At 40.5% G+C, this 17,012-nt stretch overlaps 1 protein-coding gene across 2 annotated transcripts in view; it reads right to left on the minus strand.

Moving 5' to 3' along the window:
- The window catches only part of PUM3 (pumilio RNA binding family member 3), an 86,768-nt gene extending 76,530 nt beyond the window's left edge, over positions 1–10,238 (minus strand). Inside the window, exon 1 of one of the 2 annotated variants that reach the window (XM_061477770.1) lies at positions 9,844–10,238. In XM_061477770.1, the coding sequence (XP_061333754.1) occupies positions 9,844–10,012 (169 nt within the window). In that variant the 5' untranslated portion in view covers positions 10,013–10,238. The remainder of the gene's footprint in view (positions 1–9,843) is intronic. The other variant, XM_061477771.1, reaches the window with a different exon arrangement.
- Between the last annotated feature and the right edge of the window lie 6,774 nt (positions 10,239–17,012).

The raw sequence follows: 17,012 nt of genomic DNA on the forward strand, positions 1-17,012 counted from the left end.
TCATTCTGAGATACAAGTTTCTTTCGTTTTGGGCTGAGGACTACATTAAAGACTGAATTCCAATATCTATTTAGTGGCTAAAGCAAAGCACCATCAAATGTAAGTTTAAAAAATAAAGTGTTTCCTGAAAACTTAATCTTTTAATAAAGAGAAAGAAAAGGAGAGCAGTAAAATAAGAATCCTTTATCTGTGGATCTCTAAAGAAACTAGCCTTCTGTTTACAAGTAAAAATCTTAAAATAGGGAAAATCAGAAATTGTAGTGAATGACCAGTACGTATATAAGGTTTGTTACATTTTAATCAACAAGTCAGATGCATTTCAACTTTTTAAGCAGTGGTGAGACAGAGCAGGGAAGAAATTAAAAAAAGGCTCAGACAAATCCTCAGTCATCACTAATCATTACTGCCTTACCACAGCACCCTGTAGTGAGCCACATAGCCTGTAATTTTATTTATGCCTGATACAGTTTAAGTAATTTTCCCACTTCAGGAATGCTTTTTTTGCTTCACAAATGTTTTTAACATATTATTTGCCAAACATTAAACCAGACAATAGAGTCTTTCTTTCTACTCAGAAACGCACAGCTACTGCACATGGTAGAGTGCCAAAATATTAAAACCAGAACATAGTAACTAGTAGTAAAGATTGAAAAAACTCTATATTTGGACAAAAAACAACCAACCAAACAACCAAACAACCAAATAAATGTCTTTTCCTTAAATATTTCCTGCATATGTTTGAAGGTGTTATCACCCTGCCTGTGCTCGTTTTATATCATGCTACTGTGGGGAAAAAAAAAAAAAAAGCAGACCTGCCTTTAGGAAAACTAAGTTTCTAACACAGCATTTCTGCTATAGTTTTGTAAGCCACTGTAGGGTCCAGGGCTTATCTGGAACATTCCATACCTGTGACAGTGTGAAATGAATGGAAAACCTCTCTCTATTGTATGCTCTTTAGCTGCCAGAAGAACCTGGCATAGAAGCAGCTGTCCTGAAAAGATCAGGCCATCAGGACCTCAGTGCAGATGGTTTGCTTTCCAGATATCTGATATTAAACAGTTGCAATCTGTTTTCTGGATAAAAAGAACATGCTTACAGACACATGCAGACATAATGCCACACATGCTACTTGCAGGAGCACTGCCAACCGAAGTCAATGGCAATGAATCACAGAGACAAATTTGCTAGTACACATTTTTGCTGGATAAGCATTTGTGCCTGACTCACAGTTATACATCCATACATAAACACATACAAGATTTTAGGTTACACTTTCAGATGCAGAGACCTTGATTCATTTCTATATAGCATGTAATATTATTTAAAGGAAAAATAATTTCTGTTTCATTTATCTTGAGATCAAAATGTATTTACACACAGCTTCATTTTCCCTTGAAGATTAAATACATTAAAATTCATCACAGAAGTTTCAATACAGAACAGGAAAATATAAAACCAACAGAGCTAGCAATGGAACTTTTGCTATGCTAACACAAATATGTGCACGTGTACTGTAAGAGTAGGTGATCTTAAGGTCCTTTCCAGCCCTAACTATTCTATGATTATGAGACTACTATTATATAGAAATCCTTCCATATATTAAAAACCTAATTCAGTCATCTGTAGTACACAGAGCAAGAGAGGTGGCTTCTAGGATATAAGAGACAGGCGTGGAAGTCCACCGTGCTAAATGCGCTGCTGAAATCAACTTCTGCCAGCTATGAAAATCATCTCAGTGATCACAGTTTTCAGTTGCCATTTTGTTGTCTGTACGATACACTGATCCCTTTAACTGGCTTTGGTTGGAGAAAGGACACAAAAAGGGACTAGCAGCAGCTGATCCAGGCTTCCTTTAAGTCAATAAGAACCTTTCCACTAGTATCAGTGGCCTTTACATAAAACTGTCTTAGCATCTATCTACTCACCATCTCTGTGCATGCAATTTAGGTAATTTGGCATTGACCCATGACCCTACACACATAACCTCCCCTCTCCTAACCTCCCTTTTCTACCCCAAAACAAACCAAGAAAAGTACGCCTATGTCAGAGGGCAGTACTTACTCCTCCTTCAATTAAAAACACATTTTAAACTCAATCTAAATATTTACTACGGCACTTACTGGATGACTCCTAGGTATAAAAAACTTCATGGTAGTGTCTTCTTTCTTAACTTTGGGAGCTAAAAACCAAAGATAATTATTTCTTTTTTTCTCTCATTCATCTCCTTGCTCTAGGAGCGTTGGGAACTCCTTAAAGAACAACCGTTTTTATCAAAAATGTCTAGGCAGCACTGCAAAATATTTAGAAGCAAAGAGGTACAAGCTTAAGTCCAAGCTTAAACAGGTATTTTCATTGATGTATGTTGCCTACCTAGAAAATAAAGGAAAAATAATTTTAAAAAGCAGCACACAAAAATAAAAAATCATGCATAGTTTTTCATTACACCTGTTTCCATCCACACTATCTCTTCTTGACATAAACACAGATGTTCATAATTTAGTTTGGCTCAAGTTGCAGCAGAAGTAACAAAATCCAAAAGTATGGTTATGCAGCAAGGCATTTAATATCTTCTTGGTTCATTTAGGATTCTTAATTCATTGCTGTGAAAAGTTTCAGCAGTTTCATTTTGTGAGCTCATATTTAGGCTTGAGAATTTTTACACTCTTCTTAAAGGCCCTTATTCAGAGTTTAAGTTCAGAAAGAGCTAGAATCGTTTTATAAATTTACTCAAGAAGTTTTTAAACCTTTGCAGACCAGCCAAAGAAAACTGTCTGAAAATCTTCCTAAAAAAATGTATTACCGGTAATAGCGTAAGGGTCATCAAACTGCACCTTAAAACTGCAAGCTAATTAGTGCAAGAGAAGGAACTGGTTAAGAGGACAAACACAGGGAGAGGCTGATAAGGCCAAGCAAATCATACAATCATAAAATGGTTTGAGTTGGAATGGACCTTTCAAGGCTTAGCCTCCTGTAATGAGCAGGGACATCTTCAGCTCAGAGCCCTACCTAACATATCCTGGAACGTCTCCAGGATGGTGCATCCACCCCCTCCCTGTGTAACCTGTCAGTGTTTTACCACCCCTATCGGTAGATAAAAATAAAATAAAATCTTCCTTGTGTCTAGTTTAGTAAAACCATCACCCCTTGTCCTGTCACTATAAGCCCTGGTAAAAAGCCTCTCTCCATCTTATTTATTTGCTCCCTTTAAGTACTAAAAGGCCACAATAAGGTCTCCCTGGAGCCTTCTCTTCTCCATGCTGAGCAAGCTCAACTCTTTCAGCCTTCCCCTACAGGAGAGGCGTTCCACCCCTCTGATCACTTCTGTGCCCCCACCGTGTCTCCCCTCAAGGCCTTGCTCCAGCAGGTCCATGTCTTTACTGTACTGAGGACTCCAGAGCTGAATGCAGCGCTGCAGGAGGGGTCTCAGGAGAGCAGAGTAGAGAGGCCGGACCACCTCCCTTGACCTGCTGCCACACTTCTTGTGATGCAGTCCAGTATATGGTTGGATTTCTGGGCTGCAAGTGCACACTGCGGGGTAATGTCCAAGCTTCACCCACCAGTACCCCCAAGTCCTTCTCCTCAGGGGTACCCTCAATCCCTCCACTGCCACAACCCCAGTACACCTGACCTCCCGCACCCCCAACAGCCACAGAAACCTTGCTCTTGGCCTTGTAAACCTTATGAGGTTGGCATGGGCCCACCTCTCCAACCTGTCGAGGTCCCTCTGAATGGTGGTCCTCCCCTCAAGCTTACCAACTGCACCACTCAGCCTGCGTCATCTGCAAACTAGCATTTGAGATATAATAAAAAAGACCCTTATGAAACAAGTTCAGGAATTTTTCCATTCAGCTAACCACTGGAATACTTACTACTAAGATCTGAAAGGGTTAACAGAAAATTTCAATATTACTGTTTCTAATCATAATACTGCCTTCAACCACATTACTATTACTTCACATGACCTATTCTGCTTCAAGAATTGTCTGACCCGCAATTTCCCCTGAGAATGAGATAAAAAAAAAGAAGAAGGAATTTTAAGCGCTTTGTTTATTCCTCCCTGAAATCCTTTGTGCTGCCCTAAAGAGGTACAAGTGGGAAAGGACAACTAAAGCCTTCATGTCACCTGCATCTCAGAGGTTACCTAAATTATATGCATAAAATATCAACTGTGTGTCTGCTCAAACTTCCCCTGCAACCGATTTTTGCCCCACAGGAAAATATATACTTTCACGTTGGAAAAGCAAACGGCAAATAACGTCATTTCTGCTGTTCAGATCTACTAGCAGTGACTGCCCTCTACCAGCACACAGAGGCTGCTCATGCTAATACTGTCTGCTCAATGCATGTGAATGTACTGTACTAGAACATTCATACTATTAATACATATTCCACCATATCCAAACCTGATACTTTTGTATTTCAGCTAGCAAGTGATTTATTTTTTTATTCTCCTTATATTTTAGGATATAAAACTGGTTTCAATATGGAACAGGAAAAAAATATCCAATATATTCAGTCACAAAGTACTGCATGGGAGGGGAACTAAGCAAGGGCAAGTAAAAGAGTGTGGTTAATGATTCCTATACAGTCCATCTCAATCGTGTCTGAAATTCACTACCATGAATGTTTTGTTATCACTGAGCTGGTGGAACTGAGCCAGCAGTGATGAACTTTCCAAGCTGTAAAGTTTTAATCAGCATCCTTGTTCTGGAGCACAAACAGAACACATTCTCCTTGAGTCCAGCAGTGCTGCATACTTTCCCTTTTAGGTAATTTTAAAAAAGCTAAATATATGGCCTATAATACCAGTACTTATTAAGACGAAAGGCAGCAGGGCATCTCAACAGCTATCATATCCTGTGAGAGTCAAGCGGCCATTCAGCTTGTCTGCAGCTTGTGTTCTGCCATATCTGGGACACGATCAACACACTTGAAGTCAATATGAATTTTCCACCTGCTTCTAGGGGCACAGAACTAGCTTGAAGAAGAAAGAGTAGGTGACATCTTTAAACAAAAAATATATGTTATTAATAAAATCAGTTCAAAAATCGGGTATCTCTTACTCGAGTTCAAAAGCTGGAATTCAAAAAGGCAGCTCTTAAGAAAGATCTAAAGGATCTTAAACAAATACAATTAATGATGTAAAAATGTTGTAAAATACAAGAGACTTTCCTGGGGCTTTCATTTATTGTACCAGTTCTTCCAAAATTCATAGCTGTCTATAGATGCTCACACTTTTGGACCAGCAATAATTAAAGAGTATTTTTAAAAAATAAATAGGTAATTAAGCATAAGTGGAAACACTGTAACATCAATCTAAAAAGGATAGCATTTGCCCTCTAAATCTCCTGTATACGTAATACCCAAGTTTTTCAACTTCACCTGACCCGTATAAAGAACAAACACAAATTTATTGCAGACCTCCTAATCTTATTTCTACTATAAACAGATAGAGAAAATAATCTGCCAGCCTCACCATTTGTCTGTCATTTACAACTAGCAAGCTTATTGCAGACACTGGAACATGAAGGGTAAGGAGTAAAAAATAATCAGAATTTCCAAAAAGACTGCTTGCTCGTTTTTCAAATTGAAGATGCTCTACTCTCTCGGTTTCACCTAGCTTCTATCCAGGTCCTCTTAATAAAAAGACAGTTTGCGAAGCAGCCTACTTAGGTATCGCTGATTCTATTCTGCATATAACTAGAGAGAAATATTACATCTTTTTCTAGGCTGCTGTTGAATTATGTCAAAATATCAGCTCAATCAGAAAACAAACAAACAAACAAACAAAACCCAACAAAGCTGCTCTGTCTCTCCCTCACTCCGAAGACGTACAGCCGATAATCCTTTCATAAAAAAATATAGGAGATCTTGTTTTTTTTTCCTAGTAACCACAGGCAAAAGATAATGAGTGAAAAGCTGGTTTAATATGTGCTCCTACAGAATTTGCACTTCAGTGCTAAAATACATAGATGCTGCATCTGCTAGCAGCCAGGTTCATGTCCTCAGGTTGAATAGCTCTAAACCTTGTTTTATATTAAAAGCACCATGCCTGAGCTTACTGTTAACTGCTTCTTCTAGGTAAGGGGGAGTCAAATGCGCTTTATTTTTTGAAAGCTTGAATCCTGACTGTGTTTATATCCTTGATATTTGTAAGGTACAAAGAAGTACAATAATACACAAACAAAAGGAACTGAAATCAGTACTCAAGTCCAAGAATTTCATGGTACAATTTTGAGAGTGTTCAAGGAAGCTTCTTGTAATAGCCTGAAGAGCTATCAGTTGAAGTGGGGAAAAAATACTTCAGAGAAGGAGCAGCTAATGGCCTCTCAGAGCAATTGAACAAGAATGTAAAGTAGAGAAAGTAGAGCTGCTGTGGCTAGGAGAAACCTCCAGAAACCTCCATACTGCCAAACTTTGAAGCCTTCAGTTAGAACTTCACTGGCCTCAATTTAACGCCTCACTTGTTTACATACCAATTATCACAGGAAAGGGAATCCAAAAGTTCTCCCAGCCCTGGAGAAGCCACCACACTACAACATTTGCATCTTAAGACACTCTGCCATATGCTCTATTAAACTCCCTTTGACAGAAGTAGGTTGCAGCCCCAGATTTTCTTAGTCTCCTGGGAATACTTCCTGGACATCAACTTTCTGCTTTCTTCCAAGAAGTCCTCACTATTTATATCAGAATTTCTGCAGTTCTCCTATGATCATTCCATAAACCAGACATAAATTACATTTTTAATATCACATCCTCCAAAAGCAATGCACTATACCAGTCACCAGGATTTCTTCTTCTGTTCAGCACCCTCAAATATATTTTGACCCAAGGTCAGAGTTCTCTCAGCAGCAGTCAGCTACCTTTCAAGAAGAGCTTTGCACACTACATCTTCATTTCCAAATCAGCAGTGAAGAACTATCACAGAAAATCAGTATCATTTATCTTACTGGTAATACCTTTGCCCAACAAGAGGCATTCAACTGTAGCTCTCCTTGAGTTGACAGCTCACCAGAAACCACTGTCTCCCTAATGGATACTCCTCTCAAATGGCTGTAGCTCCAGCTTAGCGCTGGCCTCACTGCACCTCACTTCTAAGTATACTTACCTGCTCCATTTGGCACCTGTACTTTAGAAGGTCCATTGTTTCTTCCCACTCTATATATTAACACTGCACTGTGGAGATTCTTGCTTTCTCCTGTCCCAAAGTTGACACGGATCCATTGCCTGATGCAGCATAATCCTTAATTCTTCTTGTTTTAGCATCTTGTATTTATTTGTCAGTCTCTGCATCTCTTTGGATCATAACCAGTTTTTCTACTTACGGAGAAATTCTACTGCTCCAGGTTCCTTCCTGAGGAACAGAGTGGTTGTGTTGATTTTATACATTGTATTGCGACAATGTGTATCAACATGAAAGGAAAATGTTAAGGCTTGAGCTGGTGGAATTCTTACTGACACTGCTACTAAGGAGCATGAGCTACAGCAGCCATTCAACCACAGCAGAACCCACTCACACATTTGCCTTTAACATCACTCTGAGTACCAGCAGTATACTGTACACTATGCTATGCAATGTAGTCTACATTCTTACTTAGCTTTATATTCGATTGCCATTATTACATTACAGACAGTAACAGAACAGGTTCAGGCAAATACAGCACTAATAGGTGAAGTATAAAAACTACAGATAAACTGAATGCTGTAACAAGGGAAAAAATGCAGTCTGGACAGTCTAATCACAGATCTGCAGCCAGAGTAATTTCTGATGAGACAGGGGTGTTTCGTCACTTTAAAATAGACATAAGAAGTGCCTGCTTCATTCCCACAAAAATGTTTCCTGATGAATATTCTCTTACTGGTGAAGAAGGTCAATGGTATCCTAAACTAGAAATGGGGGATTTTGTTTCGGTGGTTTGTTTGTTTTTCTGTGTTTTTAATCATCAGAAAAAACAGCAACCCCCCTCTTCAACATTTAAAGAATTGCAGTAACTACACTCAAATTATCTTTTTCCAAACATACCAAATACATAGCTTCAGAAGGCATATTCAGGTAAAGAGACTGAAAAGGAAGTAATTTTCATCACTTCAATGTGACGTATGGAGGGAAAAAAAAAAGTCAACACTTCAAATTATGCTGATTTCTTTTATTGTTTAAATAACCTGTATCTTACCAACAACAAAAGGCACCACAGTATGATCACTTCTGGTCAAGATTTGTAAGAAAACAGTTTTTATTTTCACAGCAGAATTGTCCATCCTATGTGAGACAACATAAATAATAGTAAGATCATTCTAACGAGCAGATATTAATAGAAAAGCTACATTATACTGTCAGTCTCATAATAGGCTATGTCATCAAGCTGTTTGCAGACTGGTTTTCTCACCTAATACACAATGTATTCAATCAACAAGTTACTGAACTCCCAGATATGACTAGGATTCATGTTCTGCATGGAGTCTGATAGGGTAAGCTCAAACATCTTTGTATGAAAGGAAAAAGACGAAAAAAGACAGCTCACGCCTCAAAACAGATTTGCAAATTTCCCCTCTCTTAGCAACCACAATGCACTGATGCCCCTTCATCCAAACCTTATCAAACAAGCCTTTAATAAACAATAATCCAGCACTGTTGTGCATTAAAAAACCTCAAACATCTCCCCTCTGTATTTTCAGTTTTCAGCTGTGTCCCATGTGAACCCTTCCAAATGATGATGATGATGATAATGACGATCGTAATAATATTAATGAACAAACAACCTCCAAACACAATATATCCAACCCCCCACAAATCTAGCAACTTTGAATTTCACTGTTTCCAGCATGTCTTTCATTTGCATGCATGCGAGAATGAGTGTGGATGAATGAAACACCAGGGGAACAGTAACTAGAGGCTAGTCTTCAAATTAACATGATGCAAGCCAGAATCATGTCTTAACTGTGATTAGTGGTCAGTTTTTGTCACTCATGCTTTCCTAGATGACATGTTAAATGACTGACAGCACAAGCAAAAATCCAGTAGCAACTGGCATATGAACTGATCTGTTTACACTGCTGACCAAAACCCACGACCATAATTCATCTATTCCACCAATCCTTCTAGAAGCTACTGAGACCACGTAAGAAAAATTAAAGCCACAACAGGTATTGCCTGTCCAGACCCGCTCAGGATTGGTGTCATATTCACCCACCTCAAAGAGAGCATTTCTAACTACTTCCTATACATACAACAACTTCAGGTTTTTCCCAGACTACCCAGAGTCAAGAAGTTTGTTTTAAAGCGTCAGCTCCGCTACTGCCCTGTAAAGGCACAAAACAAGAATTAACTTCCGAGGCAGCGTGCGTGCATGCAGACATCGCCTTACCACAGCCTACCTACCAGCAGCAAAGTCGGAGGGAATTACTTCAGGGTTTCCAGTTTATTACTGTTCCAATCCCAAGTTCCCCGCCCCAGAGCCCGAGGAAAGCGCGAAGCACAGACACCTGCTCCGACAGGTGAACCAACTGCACGGGCCTGCGCTGCCGCTGCCCCCCGCCGACCCACACCTGGGGAGACGAGGCAGCGTCGCACCTCGTCCGTTAACGGCGAGGGCGCCGCGGCGCCGAAGGAAGGCAGCGGCAGCGCTCCGCACCGCACCTCTCAGCTCTGAGAGCCCGACGGGCCACAGGGCCTCTTCCCCGCTCCCGAGCCCTCCAGGCAAGAAGTGCCATTCCCTCCAGGGCCAGCCGCTGCTCCGCGCAGCGGGGAAGAGGAGCCGCCCTGGTGGCGAAGCCGCTGTCCCCCCGCGAGGATGCAGCCGAGGCGGGCGGCCGGCAGCGGCGCGGCAGGGCTCGGTACTTAACCGTCTGTCACGGTCACGTCCGCGTCCTCGTCTCCCAGCTGCACCTCCAGCTGCAGGGCTGTCTGGCTGGGGCTGTTGAGCGTCAGCCCTGCCGACAGCTCCTCCTCGGCGAAGATCAACTTCACGCTGTAGCGCAGCAGCTGCTGTGTGGACGAAGACTGAGCGGCCATGATCACACCGCCGCCGCCTCGCTCTGCCGACAGGGCCTGCCTCCTCCTCCTGCCAGCTCAGGGGAAGGCGTCTGCCGCGGGAGGAGACCCGCGGAGGAGGTTTCACCCACAGCCCGTTTCCACGGCTCAAGCACCTCCCAGGGCATCGGCACGGCAACCTCACCCCCCACCGCCACAGCTGCTCAGCCCCGCACCGAGCGTGGCGGCGGGCAGCGACACCTCCCGGCTGCCCGGGCGCCTCCTCCGCGGCCGTGCATCACCCCCGCCGTGCTCACGCCCACCCCCTTCCTCCCATCCCTGTGCCCTGCACGGAGGCAGCGGGATGGCGCGGTGGCACCAAGTGCGGACCCCGGGCAGCGCTGGTGGGAAGGGCTGTGCGCGGAGGTCGCCTGGCATCGGGGCCGGGCGTTAGCAGTGGTGGTTAAAGGATAAGGCTCACTAAAGCTCTGATAATTCGGCTTTTCCCTCCCTTGCGCTGCTTCTCTCTAAGACCATAAAGGTGTAACAGCAATGTTGAGCAGTAGGCGTCGTTGTTCTGCTAGATATATTTTGGTTGGTTGATTTGTTGTTAAGATTGGGTGTCCGTCTTAGACCACCGCCCTACCTACCTGCCGGTAAAAGATAAAAGAGACAGTGAAGGTTGGAGAGTGTGAGTAAACAACTTCAGTGGTTGCTGGTCAAACATACAGCGTGCTGCTGTATCCCTCATATGGCAATTTCCATCAAAATTTGACTGGAAACACTGTTCATGATGTTGCTCACCTGAAACTGCTACCCCACTGTGAATGATTTATTGTGTAGAATGCAACCTTTGTGTTTTAAAATTGATCTGTGGAAGTAATAGGAAAACAATTTTTAACCTAGTTTTGGTTTTTACTGCCTACCAAAAAAGGCAGCAGTATCAGTAGGTGTCGTGGTTTAAACCCAGTCAGGTAATTCGTTCGTTCACTTCCCCCCCTTTCTTGCCCTCCCCCTGCTCTCGGAGGGACGGAGAGGAGAATCAAAAGAATGCAACTCCCACGGGTTGAGATAAGAACAGTTTAGTAACTAAGGTATAACACAAATCACTACTGCTACCACCAGTGATAATAATGATAAAGGAAATAACAAGGGAACAGAATACAACACCTCACCACCCGCTGACCGATAACTCGCTCCCCAAGCCCGACCAAGCTCCGACCGATACCTCCTCCAACCCTGCAGTCTCCCAGCCCTTCCGGCTCACTCCCAGTAACATCCTGGGCATGACGTGCTGTGGTATGGAATACCTCTTTGGTCAGTTTGGGTCAGGTGTCCTGTCTCTGCTTCCTCCCAGCTTCCCCTCCTCCCTGGCAGAGCATGAGGCTCACAAAGTCCTTGGCCAAACCAAAACATCTCTATCAGCTCTGTTCCCGAGCCGAAAGTCAAAACACTGCACTGCACCAGCTACCAAGGAGGAGAAACATGACTGCTACTGCTGAACCCAGGACAGTAGGTCTGAAATTAATGTTACTAACTAGTTCTTCACTAATAGCACAAACAGTAAGTTTTCGGTATCTCTTGCTAAAGCAAGTACTTTATACTTGGAAATCTGAACCAAATCTAATAGTGCAACAATATATTCTATGAAATATTACTGTTAAGCTCTCCTTTTGACACTGAAGGCTAGAGCAGGTCAACCAGCACTTAACTCGGCAGGCAGAACCTGTCCATTTGGCAGATACACGAATTGCCAATTGCAAAAACCACCTCGGCATGTGACTAGTGCTGTTAAGTCAAAGCTGTGTTTGAATTTCAGTCAGTTGGACTGCTGTGTCTGCACAGCCCCACTGCTTTTCAAATGAAGAGCCACTACAGTTAGGATCCTGCCTAGTGGGTTTAAAGGTACACAGTTTGGAGGTGTGAAATGATACAAAGTTCTTCCTCTTTCAGACATCGCAATAAGCTTTGTCTATAATGGATTGGTTACTTAATCACTTTTTTTTTGTTGTTTTGTGTTTGTTTTGTTGTGGTTTTTTTTTTTAAAGTCCATCCAAACTTTTAGGAATTTCAGATCAATTAAATTCCCTTTAATGTGAAGAAAATAAAAAAGCTTAACTGTGGTTAAGCTTTTTTTACATTATTCAGCATAGATATTAATAAATATTTTGGCAATTTTTTCTGCAGAAACATCCTACAACATTTTCTTATCCACAGGTAATGCAGTTGGTGCAGAAGCAGCATGGATTTGGACTTGCCAAAAACAAGTGGATGAAGGTATACAGGTAGAAGGATCGTGCTTTCAAAGTCCCTCCACAAGAAGTCCACAGGAAGGGAATGTTACCTTTTACTTGGTGATGATTAGCCATATTTATAGATAAAACATTTTTGTGTTTCACACATACAGCCAAAGTAACTTCAGAACTATTCAGCATTTCCTTCCTGTAGAAAAAAAAATGCACCTTTGAAATCTCTGAGGATAAGTATGGTTGCAAAAGCTATTGTGTGTCACATCTGTGACTGTAATACTCAGATGCTCTCAAAATCCTTTCAGAGAAGTCTGACTTGACCCTATAGCAAAGAGATAGCTGCACCTAACAAGTGTGAGAGAATGCACCAGGCAGCTCTAAAACAAGCAGCATTTGGGGACATCTCCTCCATAAACAAGATCCAGGAGATAGGTTGGAGCATTATTCCAACAGTTAAGCAACACCAGCGTGACCAGCTTTCCTACTTGCTATGTCATGCCAGCAACCTGAAACAGCTTTAGTATCATGCTAGTCACTGGTGGATCCCAGATGATAGAATCTGTCTTCCCTCCATCAAAAGCCTGGGGAGCATTCCATACTTCTTCATCTCCAAGCCTCCCTTTGTTGGTGAAAGTGGTTTTTTCCAGGCTAGAGCTGTGCTATTTCCTTGCTATGATACTTGCTGCGCGTTTCAGTTTTGACTGTTCAGTTTTCTTGGGTCAAACTAGAGGAAGATGGGGAGGCTAAACTTCTAGTCATCAGGAACTGCTGAACACTAGGGAAGTAAAAGAAAGTGACTGTACCATTCTGAGCAAAAGTCATCCTCTCTCTTCCATGGGCCCGTGTTGCAACTACACAACTCTTTCCTAACTTCAATCAATGTGCTGTTATGGAAGCTTCTTCAGCTGTTTTCTGGAGCCTTTTCATATTGGTGGAAGACAATACAACCTCAAGTTACAGCTCTAGCAAAGGACCAGTTCACAAACCCTTCTGAAGTGCATACTTAACAGTATTCACAATATTACCAGTAGCTCTGTTAAACTGTGCTTTAACAACTCAAGTGTTGTAAATATGCTTGTACCAGTATTACTTCATGAAGGAAGATAGAGTCTGAGCACTCTTGTACTTTTGGCAAGTTGTCAGGACTTTCTAACCAACAAATGTCGACAGCAGCAGACACAGCACAGACCACTTTTAGCAGCAGTTTGAGCAAAGGTGGCTAAACCAGAACTGTGCCAGGACACCATCCACTGTGTCCAGTGTGGCTCCACTGTGGGGAAAGGTAACATCCAGCTGCAGAGAGAAAACAGCTTGAGGCTGCAATTTTTTTCATACCACTTCCAGCTAGATTTCCAAAAGTATATCCCAGTTATTAACTACTAGTTATTAAGTAAGTACTGAACTACTAGGTCTGCCCTAAACTCTGACCATCAAAGTCGTGGAAAAGAACTGATCTTGTGTACTGTGTCAGTGGAAAATGTCTGTATGTTCTTACTAGCAACAGTTCTGCTTATAAATTTGCTTAGATTAAACTGTCAGCAGCAGCACACTGAGGTCAAGAATGGGACTTCAAGAGAAGTCCTACTGGGTAGGTTAATTCAGGTGCTGGGGAAGAACATACATAATGGAATTTAGCAAAATTTGGAATGAAATCTGCAGAACCAAGTCAGAATAAAAACTCCATCTAGTCTACTGTTAACAGTGCCAGAAACTGTTCTTCCTAGCCTTGGTCAGATGCCTTTGCAGAAAAAAAACTGACATATTTCACATTGCTTTTGGCATAGACCTTGATATAGAACTAAACAACTGATGCACACTAATTGCTGCAACCTACATGATATTTTACATAATTGAAGTGAATGCTATAGATAAATTAAATACACTTAAAATAAGCAAATATAGACTGTATCTCACTTATTTGATATCATTAAGATTGTGCAGAAAATAACCTTACAGCAGTAATAAAAATAAGCTTCACTTATTACCCTTCTTATATGTGCATTCTCTTACAGTAGTACCCAGTATTTCCAAACCAAGTTTCTCCTACATGTCAGCTGTGCTTCATGCTTTGAGGTCTGGATTGTACTACTTTTGTATGCTGAACTAAACTTTCACTTGTTAACTAATTAAACCATTTTAATTATTATAAACAGCAGCAGAGGCTGAATTCTGCTGGGTCTTCCTGGTAACAGTGTCAGTGGAAACCAACTGTGTAACGTAGCCTGCCAGCTATATCAACTGTTGGCTGGTGTGAGAACCCCCTAGGAGGAGATGCCCCTCTACGGATTGCTTTCCTGTGCATGTGTGCTGGAACAAGACTTAAGTCTTAGTGAGACATCAGCTAGGAAATTAAGTCTTAGTCTTCACAGTGAACCAATTATGAGTATTCTGTAAACATAGATGTGGCTGGTCATTGGTGTAGAAAATTTACACTCTCGTTTGATAGAATGCATTGTAAGAACCAGCATTGTACTAAACCAAGCTTCGGGTCTTTATCTGAAATTAAAGGATAAGCAGTGTTAGGACCACAGCTTACAGATGAATTTCCTAAGAAAAATAAGCTTTTGGATGCAGCTTTTTTGTCGTTACCATAGTTTTGAGTGGTATCCAATAGTAATTTTGGTATTTTAGCACCTATTACGCAGTGGGTCCTCCCCAGTTAAAATAACATTATGCATTTCTTTAAATGAAACACTGCCTCTAGCACATACTAGAGACCCATAAGAAATATGACGTGATAGGATTAGGCCTTTGTCTATATTTTGTGAAACAACCAGAACATCAATGCATTGGCATACTGCAGAATATTTAGAGCAAAACTTCCAGAAGTAGGTTATGCTGGTAATGAATTGATAGCACTGATTCCTGGAGACCAAAGTCCACATGCCCCCCTCACTGACAGCTGTTAATAAGCTGACTCCGTAACGGGAAATTACTGTTAATATTGAAATTACTAAGTATATTACTATCTGTATTTATGAGAATGTGACAGGTACCTAATTAACATTTCAAAATATTAGATTCTTTTGCAGTCTGAGACACACTCATCACTTAGTTCCACTGCTGCTAAATGAAAAATTAGTCTTATTTAAAAGGCATAATTTGAAATAATTTTTCTCTCAAAATCAACAATACCACAATCCAACAAATCTGGTTATATAAAAAGTGAAGCAATTCAGATGTGTTTGTAACAAGAAAACAAATTTATTGATTTTAAAAGACAAGACACAATTTCGTTTTGAAAAACACAAGAAAGCTAGCCTGAGTTCAAGTCTGAAATATTCAGAAAAATCCTACTGTCTTTAGTATGTTCCAGTCATTTTTTTAAACAACACACTAAAAGTTAATATATATTTTTATAATTATAAAAGGTCCCCAGTTATTGTACAGTACACAATACAAATTGCCCACAAACTATTATTTAGCTCCTGCCAGTTTTGAGAGGACATGATATACTAAAAGATTTAGCATTTCTCACAAAAATCACATCAGGAAATACCTATTTACAAAATCAAATACATTATACAAAAAAACCATCACGTTATTCTGTAAAGATGTCTTCTTTAAATAATTAAAAAGTATATTCAACTGTAGTCCAAAAACTGGAAAAGAACATTACATTATCTCACACATACAATCTACAAAAAGTTGCTTACCTCATTTACATAATATATTCAGTCAACTGGAAAATAAAGGTGTGAATATGTCCTAGTGTTAAGATGTTTCTGTGCTGTGGGACTGAATAATGTAATCTGCCACTTACTAAGTGAAATTTAAACGACGGCACTTAAAAAAAACAAAACAGTATAAAATAAATTCAACAAAGGAAGTTTCCTAGAAGGTAAGAAAGCCCTGAGTGATGATAAAATTACTGATTGGTAGTTCTAGAATTAACCTAATTAAAGTTTACCACCTCAGGCACAATTTTCCAAGGTTTTGAAAGGCACTCAAAGTTTCTTCAACAGCCTCATTGGTTATTAACTGTAAATCCAAATTTTCAGTGAAGATGAGTCGAGACGGGCAACTTGCTTTGGTACAAAGTGGTATTTTTCTAGCATATTTTAAATTGTTTAATTGGGTTACTTTAAGATGGATATTTAATATTTAAATACAAGGCAAACATATTAATATTGAAGGAAACTTGGGAAACCCTCTAAGCAGGCTTCGTGTAAAAAGCTCTTACGATTTTCAGTGAGTCAAAAAGAATTGAACTGAGTTCCTGCTAAATATTCTATGCAAGGTCATTCCTCTGAAGTCTAAATTCCTCTTACAAAGATATTTATTATTTCAGAGTAAAATTAATCCAGAACTCAAAACTCCTGTAAGATGTTTGCACCATAATCAAGAAAGTGCTTAAGAACATAGAAAGAACATTTTCCTGATTTAGATTTAAGTGAGGCTTATTTGATGCTCATTGGCTTGTATCGGGCCAATTCTGCAGTGAATTTCAGCCCTAATGAGCAATCTACAATAGTTCTTATCATATATTTAATTACTCAGGGCTTCCAATCCTCAAACATTAATTTCTTTTTTCAACACGAAAAGGTGGGGGAAAAAAAAAAGAAAAAAAAAGTAAAAATGATAATTTTCAAACTAAGGCATATTTTACTTCAAACAAACACTAGGCAGTCACTTTGTAAGTGGCTTTTACTATTTCTTAGTTAAACTGGTAAATTAAACTCAGGTCTACTGGCACATAAAATCACTAGCAGCAATGATCAAGGCATGCAAACTCAGAAGCATTTACAGTAAATTATGAATAAAAAAAGATGTTAAATTAAAACCCTTTGAGT

This window comes from Pezoporus flaviventris, unplaced genomic scaffold (assembly GCF_033815535.1).
Source record: "Pezoporus flaviventris isolate CSIRO_AGI_PZ_B2104156 unplaced genomic scaffold, CSIRO_AGI_Pfla_v1 ptg000108l, whole genome shotgun sequence".
Lineage (NCBI taxonomy): Eukaryota > Metazoa > Chordata > Aves > Psittaciformes > Psittacidae > Pezoporus > Pezoporus flaviventris.